At 32.2% G+C, this 18,729-nt stretch overlaps 1 protein-coding gene across 1 annotated transcript in view; it reads left to right on the top strand.

Moving 5' to 3' along the window:
• The window catches only part of LOC129224438 (enolase-like), a 30,531-nt gene extending 12,012 nt beyond the window's left edge, over positions 1 to 18,519 (top strand). Inside the window, exons 6-9 of the mRNA XM_054858893.1 lie at positions 4,503 to 4,720; positions 8,964 to 9,320; positions 14,807 to 14,923; positions 18,093 to 18,519. Of these exons, the coding sequence (XP_054714868.1) occupies positions 4,503 to 4,720; positions 8,964 to 9,320; positions 14,807 to 14,923; positions 18,093 to 18,324 (924 nt within the window). The 3' untranslated portion in view covers positions 18,325 to 18,519. The remainder of the gene's footprint in view (positions 1 to 4,502; positions 4,721 to 8,963; positions 9,321 to 14,806; positions 14,924 to 18,092) is intronic.
• The last annotated feature ends 210 nt before the right edge of the window (positions 18,520 to 18,729 follow it).

Here is an 18,729-nt window from a genome sequence, read left to right on the forward strand (position 1 = left end):
TTACTGTAAATTCTCATAAAAATTGGCTGAAAAATAAATGAAATACAAATTATTTTCAATCAACGTTCAGAATCGTCGTAGTTTGGAAAATACGAAAAATTGAAAATTTTGACTATCCGTAAAATGAAAACTAAAGCAGATTGAGAAGAAAAAAATTGATGTGGATACTTTTCTACATTAAAGGACTAAACTCACCAAGTTTCATCAAAATCAGAGTTGGTGGGTGTCATGGCTTGGTTGAATTGACGTGGAATGACCCCTTTATAACCATGTGAACACCAGTTATATAGGAAATTTACTTGCTCACAGCTGTTCAAAGCACCAACAAAAGCAGGAAAATGGAATTCTAATATCAGGGGTCTGGCCAGAGGATATTTGGGTCCGTTAACGGACCCTTCACAAAAATCCGATCAACCAAAACGGACCTTTCACAAAATCCCGATCAAACAAAACGGACCTTTCACAAAATCCCGATCAAACAAAACGGACCCTTCACAAAATTCTGATAAACAAGATCGGATCTGTCACAAATTGTTTATTGAAAGAGCAAATCTGAAAGAAAAATAACTCATATTTCTGTGTATAAACCGCATATTTCTGTGTATAAACCGATAATTTTTGGAACCTTTTTTAAGTCAAATTAGAGGGATCAGCTTATACAAAATCGGCTAATTTTGAAAAAAAAAAAAAAATGGCACTCTTGCAATGCTCCTGCCAGCGATAAATAATTGCTACTGCCAAAAAAATATAATGGTTGTTTGTTTTATCACAGTTAATTAGCAGCGGTGTTGTTGTAAACTTTTCTGAGAGGGCATTGGTAAGCACTTTTCTCATGATTTAATAAACAATAATATATATCTGCGAAATGAACTTAGAACTGCAAAGGGATAGTAAGGGTGAGGAAAAAATATGATCGCTTCAGATAGGGTTACCAACTTCAAAACTATCACCACTTAGGGTCTGGCGTTGAACCTTTATATTGACTTGATTAGAAAATATTCTCATCATTTTGTCGGCTTGTCAATATTTGCGTTTTTACGATGCGGTGCGATGTTTAATTGTTATTTTGGGAGAAAATTATATGGGTTTTGATTTTTCGATGCTAACAAGGATGATTAACTTTAAATAAACTTTTAATTACCGTTTTTTTTTTTCTTTAGATGTCTACATTTTGAAAAATGCAATCCGATATGAGAATCATATTTTGTTCTTTTTTCAAGCTAACTTCGCTTTATTAGGATTCAAATAAATGAAAAGTCTCTTTATTTCTGTTAGAACTCTCATTTCAAGTTTTTAAAGCAAAATTCCATTTTCTGTTATGAGTCAAAAATTAAAATGCTGAATAGATGGTTTATTTTATTATTATTTTTTTTTTGGGGTCAATTGTGTCCACAGATATTAATGATATGTTATCATAGGACTTTAAAATGCAATTTTAAAATAATTTTATCAAAAATATTTCTTTTACAAGCCGTTTTTATACTTTTGATGACTTCACTTTGAGAATTGCGATCTCTTTGCGTCCGCTATGGGAATCCGATTTTTCGAATTTTTGATGATTATTACGCTTTGTTAAGAGGTAAACAATTGAAAAATCTTTTTATTTTTGTTAAAATCACGGAATTTATAGGTATTAAACGAAATTCTGTGCTTTTTAAGAGTGTCTTGGGTCAAAAAGTTGAATGCTAAACCCTATTCTGAATATTGTTTCATTTATTTATATTTTTGTTAGTTATTTTAAATACTGTACAGAAATATATCTAGTATAATTTAACATAATACAGAATGGTAGATAAATATTGATAATTGAAAGAGCGATGCCTCCCCCCCCCCCCTCCGCCAAATATCAGAAAAAAAATCCAGAATGATTTTCTTGTCATAGAAGAGGAAAACACTCAACTTTTAGTTTAATTGATGCAGTTTGTGCCGTCTCTAAATTCTAAAATTTTGTTTTAACAAAAAAAATTTTTTGCGAAATTTTTTGATTTTTTTACAAAATTAATTCATTTTTCACAAAATTATTTGATTTTTCACAAAAAACGGACCCTGTGAAAAATCCTGGACAGACCCCTGAATATAGTCCTTACTGGTTCGTAAAATCGTTCCTTTTAGAAAACTTTATTTCATTTTAGCGGTTGATTTTAGCAATGGTCTTCATTTAAAATTTTTATAAATCCTTTGGTCAACTAGAGCCTAGCTTTTGTCGGATGTCTTTTCATCCATATGCTCATTATTTTCTGCATTGAAAAAGGTGTTCCCTGTAATTCAGAAACACTTGTTTGCTGTAATTTGCAAATTTGTGCTTCTTCTAACGTTGTTTTGTCCTACTTTAACTAGAATTAGTTCCATAAATAAAACTGATAAAGGTTTTATTTATGGAACTCTTAAATTTTAATATGTTAGATGCTTAATTCATTTACAGCAATTGCCAGTTTTAAAATCTATCACTTGTTAAGATCAAATTTAAAGAAATCAAACTACCACTTAGTAAAATCAGTACTAATGATGCAATGAACATAGATTTTACTACATACTAGAATGTTTTGATATTTTTCTTTCGATCAACTAGCTGTTTGTATGCCCATAATTTTTTATTCTTAAACATCATAAGTATTATTAATTTTTCTTTATAATTTTCATTTTTAGTATGCAATCTCTTAATTCCATACTGTTGTGTCACTTTTCAAATTATCACAAGTCACCATTATAACTGAAGTGATGTAGAGAGCGGTAATTATAAAATTGAATCCTTTCATCTTAAAGAGTTGGAAAACCAGTAATTGAAAGAAAAATCTCCACTAAACTAGGAGAAAACAAATGGGGCGACTAATTTTCCTATAATGTCCGAATTAATTCAAAAAAGAAAGCAATGAATATTTTTTCTCAGAATAGCAACTAAATAGCCAGCCTTAATGAAGCAACCAAATTCTACCGGAAAAAGTTATAAAAATACTGTTTTTACACCCTATCATAACTTATCAATCTCAAAAAATTGAAGTGCATAATTTATCATTTAATTTGATTGCCTTTAAAATGACAAGAGTTGGAAAAATATTAAATAAACTTGATCTTTTCTCTAAGCTTTTTTCTACATAGTATTTCATATCATAATTGTACATATTGCATGTCATTTAACATACTGCATTTTTTCCTTATATTTATTTTTCTCCGTAGGTTGATACCTTTTTAAGTAAAATTAAGATTATTTGTATATTTGTGTGAATAAAAGCAATTCAAGAGTGAACCTTGGAACAGCTGTTTGCAGAGGTTTTTTTTAACTCTTTTTAATTTTATTTGTACAAGGATACATGTTGTCATGATTTGACTCATTTCATCGTACAAAGTTTCTAATTGCTTTTTTACGTATTAATATCCTTTATTCAACATGAAGCTCAAAACATAACTATGCTCTTTAATATTTGCCACTTTTTGAAATCCAAATTCAAGCTTAGAACAAAAAATAGAACACATAAGAGGTAAATTTCTGCTACAATTTTATTGTGAAGTAAAAAAAATAGCTATCTGAAATTGTCTGTTAACAGAAGTTCATTTAGTTTTCATTATAGAGCATAAAACGTTAATTGATGAAAGGTTTTATCACCTACATTTTACATTGCATTATTCAAACTGTTTGTTTGAAGCAAATTTGCCTTTAAGTTCAGGAATTATAATGGCCTTAAGTTTCTCCATAGACGCTGTTGTTCAGTTTTTGAACTTTTGAAAACTGAACAGAAAATAGTTCATATCAAAATGTAAATTATTGGAATGATGTGTCCTGGTCGATCTTTCAAACAGTTTGTTTGAATCAGCCTATTTACATAAAAGTTATTTTGACAGATATATCCCATCACAATACCTATTTTTTAATCTTTCGATATTTGACTTTTTTTTTGCAATATTTTTAAGGTAAGTTAAGCCTTTCCTACTTTCATGGGAAAGTAGGTTAAAAAGGATTTGGAATACTGGGGGTTTTTCATTAAATTTAATTCTCCTTTCTCTAAAATTGTAATTTGTTTAATGTTTCCATAATATTCTCCCTCTTTAATTCAGGGAAAAAAAGCAGAACACTTTTTTACTAAAAGAATATATTCAAATACATTTATACCATGACACCAACAGATAGCTTTCATTTTCCTCGTTGAATGGGGCTCGTAAGTGGGTCCTCCTGCATATAATTTCAGGCTATATATATGACCAGTGTGTTCGGCCCAATATCAGCTGCATCCTTAAGGTTTAATCTACACACCATGATGCAGTAATTTTGATTCTAAGACCTGTTTACCTTTTGTTGTTCAATGACCCTCTTATACCTGCTTACACTACTGTAAATCTATATCCTAAAATTTATTATTAGTTATTTTAAGAGTGAAATTCGAGGACTTATTTTAAGTTTGTATTAATCAATACCATTTTTTGAAAAAATAATGAAATGCATCATGAAACGGTTGTCTCATTTTATTTCAAGCATTTGGCTCTTAAAAAAAAAAATCTTAATGTTTTAGGGTATTCCATTGTACAGACACTTGGCAGATCTAGCAGGCGTAAAAGAAATAATATTGCCTGTTCCTGCCTTTAATGTGATCAATGGTGGAAGTCATGCTGGTAATAAATTGGCTATGCAGGAGTTTATGATTTTACCTACTGGTGCTAAAAACTTCACTGAAGCAATGAAAATGGGAACTGAAGTCTACCATCATTTGAAGAATGTCATTAAAAAGAAGTAAGTCGGAAGCATTTTCTATTGTTGAGAAATCCAGCTGATATAGTAGCACATGGTCATTTTTTCTTTTTGGAAAAACTCACTTAATGCAGGATTTGCAAGTTTTGACCTTAGTCTTCATTATCGTATTTGAAACTTCCTTTTTAAAAGGACAATTAATAAATTGTATATGGTGCAAGAATGAAAATTAAAGAGTATAGCTATAAAATAATTACCCTGCAAGGATTTGTTACAAAAAAGGGAGGATAATCAATTAGGACAATTTCTTTTCTGGAATTACCACTTTTTTTAAACATTAAATCTTTTTGTGCAGTTCAATGTGAGCACTGTTTATTAATTATATATAGCCCGGTATGCTCTCTTCAGTATGTAAGCAAGCTTTTATGGACCACAGTAGCTTATGCAGGGTGGCGACAGATCAGGGAAATCAGGGAGATCAGGGAAAAGTCAGGGAACTTTATTAATCAGGGAAAAGTCGGGGAAATATCAGGGAATTTCGAAAAAATAACAAAAAATCGGGGAAAATTGATTTTATGAAGAAACAATTTTTTTTTTGCTTTATAAAATTAAGTATCCTCATTCCCTACGCATTTTCCGCCAATTATCTGTTCAAAAAAAAATAAATAAATAAATAAATAAATAAAAATAAATAAATGAAATTAATGAGGTGCGATTATACACTGCCGCACATTTTTGCATCTTTTTTCCTCAACGTCAAGGTATTGAATCTTACTTATTAGCCATGAGATGAACTTCCTAAGTATGCTTCTGTGTCTGTTAGGCTGTTTATTTTACCAAGCTTGAAATTTCCTTTCATGCTTTCAATGCGATGTAAAATAAACAACCACACAGGCAAAGATTAAAAGTGATTAGCGTACTCTAATCACGATTTCGAAAAGAAATCTTTGGTTTTTGAATTAATACTGATTAAAGCTTAAAAGTTATTACTTCTTCGCGTTTGTAATTTAATTGCTAAAATTGAACTTTCAATAAAATCTTTGTTTTTTGCCGTTATACTATTTGCTGTCACCGCAGATTATAGAGGTTTTCTTTTCTTCAGACTTGAATAATTCTTTTATTTTATAACCAAGTTGTGTTCTTCTTTTATATATTTTGAAATTAACTAATTGCTTTTCTTTTTCTTGCATTTCAAAGTTGTTTGTTACAAAAGCAATCTAAGATCTTTTTCGTTACATACTGAAATCATTTGAAATAGAGTTAACCTGTGTACTTAAGTAAATATCTTTATTTTTTTATTGTTAAAATGCTGTGTACATTCATTAAAACCTATGTTCTTGATTAGAGAAAAGCTCCCTATGAATGGATGTCAAAAGATTTCATTTGTTTTGCATAAATATGTCAATTAGTTATATAAGAATAACTACATTACTTCTGTTATATCACTATTACTTGTTATTCTTGCAACAATTATTATGCTGTTTAAAAATTTAGTTCAAAATAATTTCAATTACTTTTTAGTTCTACCATAAATACACATGTTTTTAAGAGTGATTTTAATAGTTCCTTAAAATTCTTATGCTAAGGGATTTTTGGAAGTAAAGTATTTTTTTTTTTTTAATTTTCTATAATCTTTCCATGTAGAAACATTTAATATACTGTTTTGTTGTTTTTTTTCCCAAAAAATTGACTTAATATGTTTTTTTTACCATTTTGTTAAAAAAGTAGCATTTAAAAAAATAGATCTTGAGTTCAACTTTACACAACTTAAAACGTTTAAAATATTGCATTTTATACAAACATACAATGGATTCTAAGTAGAGCAAAGAAAGGAAACCATTATCATTGGCAACGCAAATCAGGGAAATTTGGTGAACTTAATCAGGGAAATCAGGGAAAAGTCGGAACTTTTTTTCAGAGTTTCTGTCGCCACCCTGTTATGTGATCATTCAATTCCATAATTCATGCTACATATTCAATTGAAAATGATGGCCAAGATGAGATTCTTTAGATTTGTTTGAATTTTTCTTAAATTTTGGGACAATTTCAGACTTTTGGCCATGACAATGTTTACCTTTCACCTATTTGCTCCAGTCTTATCATTTGGGGGGGGGGGGGCAGGAAAGGATAATGGACACCCTGGCTTTGAGAAATCGTGTATTTCTATATTTTGGCGTGGATTTTGTCTTTCGATATAATATGCTCAGAGTGTATAAAACTACAAACTTTTACAGATGTTTGATCAGATCAGCAGTGTTGCCAGATGGTCAAATCCAGATTTCTCCAATTCCCTTCCAACTTTTCCCCAAAAAGCTATGTTTTCTACCAAAATTCCCCAAATTCAAAAATTATTTTTTCATTAATATTTTCAGAAAATGAATAGACTTCCTCTAATATTTTTGTCTCTTGAAAATGTTTTTTCTCCAAATAGCCAAATTTTCTTAGAAAATTCCCTAACTTTTTTGTTCTTCCCATTTTTATCTTTATTTTTCTTTATCTGTACTAATAATAAAGCTGAAAGTCTGTCTGGATATCTCTCTGTCTGTCACAGGATCTCTGGGACATGCATAACGCCCAGAGATCCTGTGATCCTGTAGACCGTTCGGCCGATTTTCATGAAATTTGGCAAAGAATTAGTTTGTAGCATGGGAGTGTGAACCTTTAAGCGATTTTTTGAAAATTCGATTTTGATCTTTTTCTATTCAAATTTTAAGAACATTTTCCCGAGCAAAATTGTCATAAGATGGAAGAGTAAATTAGCAAGCTCTCATAACGTGGAACCGTAACGTGGGCTAGCCAATTGGCGAGAGATTCATCATGCATTTTTTGTAAATATACAGGAGAACCAAAATACCTTTTTAATTTTCTACTACGGGCAAAGCCGTGCGGGTGCCACTAGTCATAAATAAAAGTGCCTGATTGAGAGAAAAGAAAAAATCAAATATTTTTTTTCTACTCGCATTTACTTTGCTTCTGTACGTACATTTAAACTATGATTTTTGTATATATTTATCTAAGAACATTCTTCATCACACTTATTTTTACCATGTTTCACGTATCAACTAGTTACTCACACAGAACATTAATGTGAATTCCGTAGCATAATATTCTACTAATGTGAAATGCGAATTCCATAAAGTTGAGCAAAGCTAAACCAACTCTGTTTGATACAAACAATATAACTACTACTTCTTGACGCGAATCTAAATACGAAAAAAATTCTTTTTTCCTCGAGTTTTTTACCCCAGGTTTCCCCAAAGAATTCCCCTCAAAATCCATTTCCTCAATTTCCCCAGAGAGCACCAGATTTCCCCAAAATGGGGAAATTTCTCCCAATCTGGCAACACTGGATCTGTGTCTGTTCAGCAGCTATTAAGGTGGAGAAAGTGAGCAGGCAATGGACACCACCGGACTAGATCTTGTATCTGAATCCACAGTGTCTAACTCATAAGCGGTTTTGAATTGTTTTTTGATTGAAGCCTACCTGGCTTTGGTTAGTTCCCCGATAGGCCTTTGGGTGATCCAGGGCAGGGAGTATCCCCCTTCGTGGAAAATTTTGAAATAAGTTTGATTTCCTTTTTATAAATTTAAAATCGCACAAAAGTAAGATGATAGAATATTAGTTCAGCCTATTTTAAATTTGGCTTGTTTCTTGAAAATCTTAAGTGAATTAAGACTTCCACAGAATGAGAATAAACAACAAACAATAATCTTTCTAAAAAGTGTACTGGGCAAAGTATATCATTGCTTCTAAATGTAAATATAAGGTTTCCCTTTTTTTGCAAAATTTTATCCTCAATTTTAGACTTTTTGTCCATTTTGCACTCTTTGCCTGTGTTAAATAATTTAAGAGGCATCTTTGTATTTTAAAACAAAATTTAAAATCTCTTAATATGAAGTGAAAAGATGACTGAAGCAAAACATACTGATGTTTAATGCTTAAAACAGTATAAATTACAAGTTGAACCTGGAAGTGAAAAGAGAACAAATCAATTTTAAGAACCTTTCTCTTACAATTTATGTAAAAATCATTTGGTTTACTTCTCATTTAGCACTCAAAATTTAAGGTTATTTTATGAATACAGTGAAGCACCATTTATACATTTTTGAAGGGATTGTATGAAAGAATGCATAAATGAAAAAAGGTGTAAGTATAAGTTTATATGAATTTGACTTTGCAGGGACCAATTTAAAAATACAAATGATAAAAACGTAGAAAAGAGAAACTTATAAACTGTGCTTCACTGTACTTCCTTTTTCTAATTTTTTTTTTTTTCAATAATAGGTTTGGTTTGGCTGCTACTGGTGTTGGAGATGAGGGTGGTTTCGCTCCTGACATTCAGGAAAACAAGGAAGGTCTGGAACTTATCAAGGAAGCTATTGAAATTGCAGGATATACGGGGAAAATTGAAATAGGCATGGATGTTGCAGCATCAGAGTTTCATAAGAATGGAAAGTATGACTTGGATTTCAAGAACCCAAAGTCAGATCCTTCAAAATTCATTACACCTGATGAATTAGGTCAACTCTATTTAGACTGGATCAAACAGTATCCTATTGTATCAATTGAAGATCCTTTTGATCAAGATGACTGGGCTGCATGGTCAAAATACTGTGGTCAAGTTACTAACCAAGTTGTTGGGTAAATATGTATTATAACTAAACATAACTTTATGTAGTTTAGTGCATGATAAAATCCTTTGATGTAACTACTTTTCCTTTTGTAGGGGGGGGGGGGGGGCGGGTATAAACTTCACTATTAAAATGTTAGAGGCTGTACTAAAGCCCTTCCAAAAAATCTTTTTATGAATAACATTGAACCATCGCTTGCAAATTTTGCGAACGACCCCTCAAGATTAGTCTCCTATCCCAGAATTATTGAATCAGCTCATTAGATTACTGATATCTTTCTGAATTTTTAAGATTTTATTATGAGTTGTAGGACCTACTTGAGTTTTAAATAATGAAAGTTGTAAATTGCTATATTTTGCACATAGCTGGGGAGCTAACCGATAGAAAACTGCAAATTATGATAAGAAGATACCACTTGGTAAGAATGTTCTTTATGACTATAAAATGAAATTAAGACCTAGAGGCATTTTCAAAAACCGTTTAAATCCAAGATGGCGGCATTTTTCAAAATGGCTACCCATATTAGATTTTTTAATATGTCGTACAAAAGATTGTTTTGTATCGAATTATAGGTTTTTCAGGTTACAGATTTCATTTTTTATGTTGAAAATAAGCTAAATCTTCATTTTGGTTCTTTTTTTTAAGTATAAATTTATTACTTATAAAAGAGATTACGTGCTTTTAAAAGTACCAATATAAAAATAGGAAAAATAATAAATGCAAATATGTACCAAAATATTAGTACTATGTCTTTAGTCAAACACTGCTTCATTCTTCGCATTAATTTTTGTATAGTAGTGTGCAGGACAGATCAGCACTTCTGCAGCTACACTTGTTTTTGCAGGTGCACTTAATGAACTCGGTGCACGAATCAGAAATTTCCAGTAACTCTGACCATTTCAGCTGCCATCCAACCCTATTCACTTGGAGATGGTGCACGTTTAATATGTTTGTGAGCTTGTCCCAAAATGTGTTCAGCCTAGAAAGCACCACGCAACACTTTGTTGGTGGCAAACTTTCAAGTGGCCGATTTTTTGTCATATTAGACTCTTTCCTTGCTTAATTTACAATAACGCTATTACTAGTGGAACAGTACAGTAGTACTACTACGTACCTTTCAGGTTGCGAAATAAATAAAAATGCCACAGTTACTACTTTGAATATAATCATCCATGCCTTCCAAGTTGATTTTTTGAACCTCCCAGTAAAGCTAGGAATGCTGCCACAAAACCTATGAAGGCATGAAATCCGGGTAAAGCTTTTCTTTTCCTTTTCTTTTCCAGTAGCTTCATATATGGCATGAACTGTAATGCATTTGCTGTTTCCTGTTACAAAAGCAATCCAATGTTTATCCACACTTAATGTTGAGTAGGAAAAAAGTAAGTTATTGCAAAAACTAACACATCTGCATTAATAATGCACACGACAATATTCCTGAAACGGTTTTCTACCCTGTCTTGAAGATGCACTATCATTCTTGAGCTTGTTTCTTCTGGGCCAGGGCAAGTAACATCAATGGGAAGTTTTTGTAGTACTATTTCCTTTAATGTCTTCATCGAAAGTCGTTAGAACCTGTACATTTGTCATGGTACTTACAGCTAACGTACCTAACAGCAGTGGTGACGGTTGAGGCTTATGAATAGGGGAGGGGGGCAAAAAAAAAACCCTAAAAGCCATGGGATTTTCGGCGGCAGCAAAAGATGAAAAAAAATGTACATAAAAAGGAATTGACATCACTGTGCACAATAATCCTGCTATCTATTACGATAAGGTTCTGGTCATTTTCCAAAAATGGATATCCAAGTTCTTTCAAAGTGCTATAAAGAGCTCGAACTTTAGTAAAATATTTAATTTGAAATGAGTGGTACTGCTCAAGATGGAGTGGACTATTTTCTTCATGTTTTAGTTTAATATCACACTTAAACTCTTCTATTATTAATCGGCTTATTTGTGGTTTAGGAACCATCCTACACCTAAGTGCTGATGAATCCTGTGTAAATCCTATTGCACCGCCATCTCCTTTTACTATTGCATTATTTAGTTGGTATGTTTGGTCAATACTGATTGCTGAGAATATTCTATTAGATTTTCTTATCTTAAACTCCCGAAATAAATGATCGATGTAGCTTTGATCGTAGTTCAATCTCTGCATCATAAATATCTTTTTAGATGGATTGAAAAGGAACGTGAGTAATTTAAAGCCACAAACCTCTAAAACATTTGTTGATTACTATGAAAACATATTTAAACTTTAGGTTTGTAAATATATTGAGACTTTCCAATGCCAGAGAATTGATTTTATTTGGGGCATATGTTACACCAACGATTAAAGGTCAAACTAGAGAGAAGTGGGGAGCAGGAATAAGAAGACAAGTGCTTTCACACGGTACTTTGCCTAAAAATTGGCCAGGAGTTTTGAGAAATTCAAATAACAAAGGATTCTTTGCGCTGTTAGGTACATTTAGCTGTAAGTACCATAAAAAATGTGCAGGTTCTAACGACTATAGGTGACGACATTACAGGAAATAATAGTACTGCAAAAACTTCCCTCATTGATGTTACCTGCCCTGGCCCAGAGGAAACAGGCTCAAGAATGATACTGCATCTTCAAAACTAAACATGGTAGAAAACGGTTACATGAAAACTGTCATGTGCATTGTTGATACAGATGTCTTAGTCTTAGCAATATCTTACTTTTTTTCCTTGTCAACATTAAGTCTAGATAAACTTTGGATTGCTTTTGGAACAGGAATCAACAGCAAATCCATTACAGTGCTTGCCATATATGAAGCTATTGAAAAAGAAAAAAAGGCTTTACCAGGATTTCATGCCTTCATAGGTTTTGTGACAGCATTCCTAGATTCACCGGGAAGTCCATAAAACCCACTTGGGAGGCAAGGGTGATATTTAAAGAAGAAACTGTGGTATTTTTTATTTATTTCACAACCTCAAAGTTCTATATCGAGCGAAATTTTTGAAAGGTAAATTGTAGTACTACTGTACTTTTCCATTAGTAATAGCGACACTGTAAATGATACAAGGAAAAAATGGTTTATGACAAAAAAAAAACTGGCCACTTGAAAGTTTGCCAGCAACAAGTATTGCGTAACACTTTCAAGGCTGGACACATTTGGGGACAAGCTCACAAACATATCATATGTGCACCATCTCCAAGTGAATAAGGTTGGATGGCAGCTGAAATGTTCAGAGTTACCGGATATTTCAGATTCCTGCACTGAGCTCAAAAAGTGCACCTGCAAAATCGGCAAGAACAAGTGTAGCTGCAGAAGTGTTGGTCTGTCCTGCACACTATTATGCAAAAATTAATGCGAAGAATGAATCACAGTTTGACTACCGACGTAGTACTAATACTTTTGTACATATTTGCATTTAATATTTTTCCTATTTTATATTGGTACTTTGAAAAGCACGTTATCCCTTTTGTAAGTAATCTAAATATTTAATGGTGACGGTGTTTCTTTGTTTGTACCCGATGGCCAGAAGACCCCATAGCATATACAGCCTTGAAACTTTGCACAAAATTCGAAGGTACCCGCGAAGGTCTGCACCTTGAAGCCCGAATTCTAAATTTCTAATTAGTTTTTTCATTAACTAATTAAGCTGAAATTTCGGCTAATTAGGGGGTAAAAAATCCTTCCACCCCCAAACAATATGTATCGTCGGAAAGGGTTTTCCTTCCCAAACAAGATGATGTTTGTTCCATTTTTCTCAATTCATTAGAACAGGAGATATAAGCGATTCTAATTGAGCCAATTTTCAAGGCTTCTCTTTCGAGAAATTGCTATAACACTATGTCCACTTTCCAGACAATTTTCAACTGTAAAACTAGGTCAGTTTTCCAGACAATTTTTCAATTACTTTCTTTTTAAACATTTTGGTGGAAGTTGTCTTCGTTGCTTATGAATATTTTACTGTTATTACTTTATTTTAAATTCATTCTTCGTATGTTAATTGATTTTCTTTTTAATTAGAAAGCTGCTTGGCGAATTTAGCGATGAATAATGGAGTTTTTACATTTGAAAGCTACTGCAAATGTATTTTTGATGTAATTTTTCTTTAATACAACAGATTTTCTTTAAATTTTTAGCACGGGCATCGCTGTGTGGGTACTACTGCTAGTAAAATTATATTTTAAAAAGTACCAAAATGAACATTTGGCTCATTCTCAACATACAAAATGATATCTGTGACTTGAAAAACCTATAATTCAATATAAAAACCTCTTTTGTACGACATATATTAAAAAAACTCCAATATGGGTAGCCATTTTGAAAAACGCCGCCATCTTGGTTTTCAACGGTTTTTGAAAGTGCCTCTGGGTCTTAATTTCATTTTATAGTCATAAACAACATTCCTACCAAGTAGCATCTTCTTATCATAATTTGCAGTTTTCCATTGATTTTTGTCGTTTAGCTCCCTGGCTAACATGTAAGATGGAAAACTTAATTGCTTTAAAGGTTCATATTTCATCAAATTTTCAGTATTTTATTTTCAATTTTTGTATTGTACTTTGTATCTCTTCTATCTTTTTTGTATCTCTTTATGCTGTGAAGTTTTTTGAAAGTTTGATAAAGTGTTATAAGCCAAATACCTACAAAAAAAAAATTAGTTTTGAAAGAAACTTTTAGATCTTTGTGAATATTAGTGATACTTTCTCGAAAGTATAAATAATCAAACATAGTAAGCTAACTAATGTCCGAAATTTAAAACTTATTCCTAGCTATTTACAATGAAGGATAATCAAAAGAGGATTATGTTTTTCCTTAATTTGTTGTTGATACCCTAATTGCATGGGTGATTACTTTCTTATAAGAAAGTAACAACTGGAGCGTCCCTTTCATGTGAAAAAATTTACAACAGAACAATTGATCTCTTATTTCACGAGAAATCTGTAAAGATGTGAATTTTCATAGGTGTCCCAATACTTTTTGTGAGGTAGTGTATGAAGCTTTTCATACAAATTACAAAGGTTTGCAATTGCTGTTCTAGTGCTCTTTACTATATTCTTTAGCTGGATCCACTCTTCAATGCACCTTTTCTCAGATAGACTAAGGATTCTGCACATTTCTTCCACAATGTCATTACAATAGTTCTGCAATTCAGAAGTATCTTAAGGCCATAAAACATCTTACATTTGCATCATTTTTGCTACTGTTAGACTTTGTAGATCGTGAAATAGTTGTTTGACAGATGAACATAATTCCTTAGAAAGGAAATAGATATTATCAATCTGTAAAAAAACAGGAGTCCTCATTCAGATGTTTATCTTACTGGGAAATGTATATTCATTTTGTGAAAGCTTCATTTTTGATGTTTCACTCGTCGGTGTAATGAGTCATTTTTGTGTTTTCATCAAAAAGGAGGTAAAAAATAAACTAATGGAGAATATGGTAATTTTTACATTTTTTAAAGTGTTTATTTTGTTTGCTCAAACTTAATTCAAAACTTGTTTTAAAATTTTTTTTTTTATTTCAGTGATGATCTTACTGTGACTAATCCCAAACGAATACAGACAGCTGTTGAAAAAAAGGCTTGCAATTGTCTACTATTGAAAGTGAATCAAATTGGTAGTGTTACTGAATCCATTAAAGCGTAAGTATCCAATAGTTTGTGATTTTGGGGAGGGGGAGGACTAAATTGAAATTTTTGGCTTCATTACAATTATGATGGAACAAATTTCATTGCCTTTAAATTATTCTGAGAATTTTTGCTTTTTTTCTTTTTTTCCAAATCAAAGAAAAAAATAAAATGTTCAAGTTGCTACATTTTTAAAACATAAGAGTAAAAAGTTTTTAAAACTACATTTTTAAAAAAACTAATTTAAAAAAAATGTAGTTTTTTTCCTCCAGTTAATTTAGTTCCAGTAGTTTGAAAAATGGCAAGAAAAAGTAAATATACTGAATGTTGTAAAATTTCTCTTTTGTTTTTGATAAGTTTGTAAGCAATGTCTTGCATCATATTCTAAGTAGAGGATCCATCATACTTATTGCCCGAAGCATAGTCCTTACTAATATAAATGTGAAATTAAGGATGTGTGTTAAGCTTTCACACTCTAACTACTCGACTAATCATCACGAAATTTTGTGTGTTATGGCCAGTTTGCGAATTGACCAGCAAATTCGTTTTTAGACCAACAATGCTGCAAACTTACCAGCCAGCGGTCTTTTCTTAATCTCTGGTTTTGGCCGGCCAATTCGGGGATGATCGGCCAAAGTTAGAAGAAATAAACAAAAAGCAGATTGTTTTAGGTACAGTCCAACCGTCTTATAATGAGCCCTGTTTTAAGGAGAAATCAGATTTGAAATCAAGGATTTGATTGGTACAATGTTCAGTCTATGAGACACAACTCTCCTTTAATGAGCAAACCATGCTTAAATCGAGCAATATTTTTGTTCACAAAATTTTTGTGATTTCCACCTTAGAAAGAATTCTATTTTTTGAAAAATTCCATTTTTAATCAACCCGAAATAAGACAAATTCTGAAAACAAGTGAGGAGTGTACTTTCAAAACGGATTATATCCACTTTTAGAGAAAAAATTTCTCACTTGAGTTTTGAATTCCTATGATTTTATTTTCTTCAATTGTTAGAAACTTTCTCTTTTTCTTTCTGTTTTCAAACTTTAGATGGAACTGTGCTCTTAGGTGTCGTCATAGTTCATCAACTTTAGCATTAGGAAGAAAAAGAATATGGTAAATGACGAGTAATTAATTGTATACACAAACAAACCCATGTTCAGGCTAGAACGGTTTGGGAACTTCTGCTGCCAGTGATGCTAAAGGAATGAAGGTCCATTCAAGAAAATATTTTTAGTAGCAAATAACAAAGCAGATTTTAACACCGCAATTCCCTTCAGAAAATTTTCGTGTTACAGGCAAAGAATTCGCGTTAGGTCTAAAATTATTTACTGGTGAAATATATTGCCTTATAGCCATTTCGCATAAGTCGAATCGCGTTGTTGCGGGAGTTGACTGTAGTCTCTTGTTATTCTACCGAAACATTGTGAAGAATTCGAAATTCTAACAGTTGGTGCATGAAATGTTTTCTTAGTTTTGCCAAATATATATATATATATATATATATATATATATATATATATATATATATATATATATATAAACTGGATATAATCCCTTTTGAGAGTTAACTCCTCAAGTGATGACATGGCCTTTTTTTTCTTTCCAAATTTGTGGAGTAGAGAAGACTGAAGGGGGCCCAATATTTTTAAAGCTAGGCATGAAATATAGGGGTAAACAATATTGAGAGTGGCCGGAAAAGTCATAACTGACCCCTAAATTGCTGTTCATGCCCCTGCACACAATGGTAAATACACTTGTAATATTTTAACATATGATCTCTAAATTATGCTCTCATTTTGAAGGCATAATAGAAGTGATTCAGTGAATTTATGTGTTGTAACAATGAGATAGCGATTCGATCTGCGCCGTTCAAATTGACTAATTATATCTTTAGCAAATGTGTTGTGTATCAAAGGTAAAATTGAGTACTGTATTTTTGGGAATAAGTGCCACAGCGCATACAAGAAAAAGGTTCAAAAGTTGCTGCTGCAGTGGATACAGTCTTTTAATTATTTTCAAATTTATAGAAAGTTCTAAGTTTTTCAAAAAAAACAAGTTGAAAATGCTGCTAATAGATGGCACCACATAGTTTCCTTTCATTTTGCAAAATCCCTAAACCTTGGGCGACAAGTAAAGCAAAGAGGGGGGAGGGAAGGCGAGTCAGATTGTGTATTTCATGAAGAGAAACGTGATCCACGTGGGCGAGCAAGTACTAGTAGGGGGGGGGGATGTCCAGTTTTGTAAATGGAATTTATCCCTCCCTCCCCCCACAAAAGTGGGTTGATATAGTCAAGCAACCTAATGGAAACTTGTCCCCTCGTTCTAATTTTACTATTCACTCATATCGTTGTGTTGCATCTTTTGCTGTCGTTCGTGCGTTCTTGGCTTATCTTTTTTACAGAACTTTTTCAGAGTTACTTTTGAAATGACTCCTAAGCGATGAAAAAGTTATACTGCAGCCTTTAAGTTTAAGGTAATAAAGGTAGAAGCAATTGGAAATTGTCTTGCTGCCAGGGAGTATGGCATTGACGATGGATGCGTTTGCTGTTGGAAATCTGATAAATTAACTATCTATAGTGATGGCCAGTCGAGGGATACCAAAGGCAAAAAGTGCAAAATGGGGGGTTTATAAAAAATATTTCATTATCTTTAATTAAAAATACAAATGAGAAATTAAAAAAATATTCTTTATTTACATTTAATACAGCTTTCTTTACTACTGATTGTGCTTTTAAGATTAATGTTGGGTCCGTGCTTATGGAGGGTGCGGAGCATACATTAAAAAAAATTTCTTTGAGAATATATTACAATGCAGCGCTTACACCAGGGGCGGCGCTTATTCCCGAAAAATACAGTTTACTCCTTTAGAAAGGAGAAATTAATTTGGAGCATGATATAATGCACGGGTATAGCTGCTGGTAGAAAATTAATTTTAGGATATGAGATAGTAGCCTTGTTTAGTTCCGGTTGAAATTCTTGTTTATTTTTGGAGATGTCTGGAAAGGTATAGTTGTTTTTTAAGCTGGAAGCAGCTTCAGTTGTAAAAGTGGTTAAAAGCTACATTTGTTTGTTTGAATTGCTAGTTACTTACTCTTTATTTGTTACACTAAAGCAAAATTGATATGTGTTTTCCACTTACCTGAATTGAAAATCTAGTGTGGTAATTAAACTTTTAATACTTAGGCACAACCTAGCAAAGTCCAATGGTTGGGGAACCATGGTATCCCACAGAAGTGGCGAGACTGAAGATGCATTCATTGGTGACTTAGTTGTTGGATTGAGTACTGGTCAGATCAAAACGGGTGCTCCATGCAGATCTGAGCGTCTTGCCAAGTACAACCAGATCCTTCGCATTGAGGAAGAGTTGGGAGATAAAGCAAAATATGCTGGAAAGAATTTTCGTCATCCTATCTAAGTGATGTTCATTTCTTGTTCAAATACTCTACTGCCTCTTTTTTTTTTCAATTTCGGTGATATGTTGTAAAAATTTTTTTCAAAGATATCGAGTGTTATAAGATGTGCTACTAGCTTTAAAAGTATGTTTTGTTGTGCATGTGCAGATGTTGTTGGAAAATATCTATGAGATGATAAATAAAGATTGTTACCTACACATGGGTGGGTTTATTAATTTCCCTTTGGTTGACATGTTTCTGAACTAAATGTTAAAACTTCTAATTTATGTCTAAAGCTTTAATCTAGGATTAGTACCAGCTGTAGGGTCTTTTTTTTTTTTTTTTCGAAGAATTTTATAAAATTAAAAATAAAGAATTATGATTACGTTATTAATATAAAATTAGATTTTTAAAAGGTATTCTTTTAG

This window comes from Uloborus diversus, chromosome 6 (genome assembly GCF_026930045.1).
Source record: "Uloborus diversus isolate 005 chromosome 6, Udiv.v.3.1, whole genome shotgun sequence".
Classification (NCBI taxonomy): Eukaryota; Metazoa; Arthropoda; class Arachnida; order Araneae; family Uloboridae; genus Uloborus; species Uloborus diversus.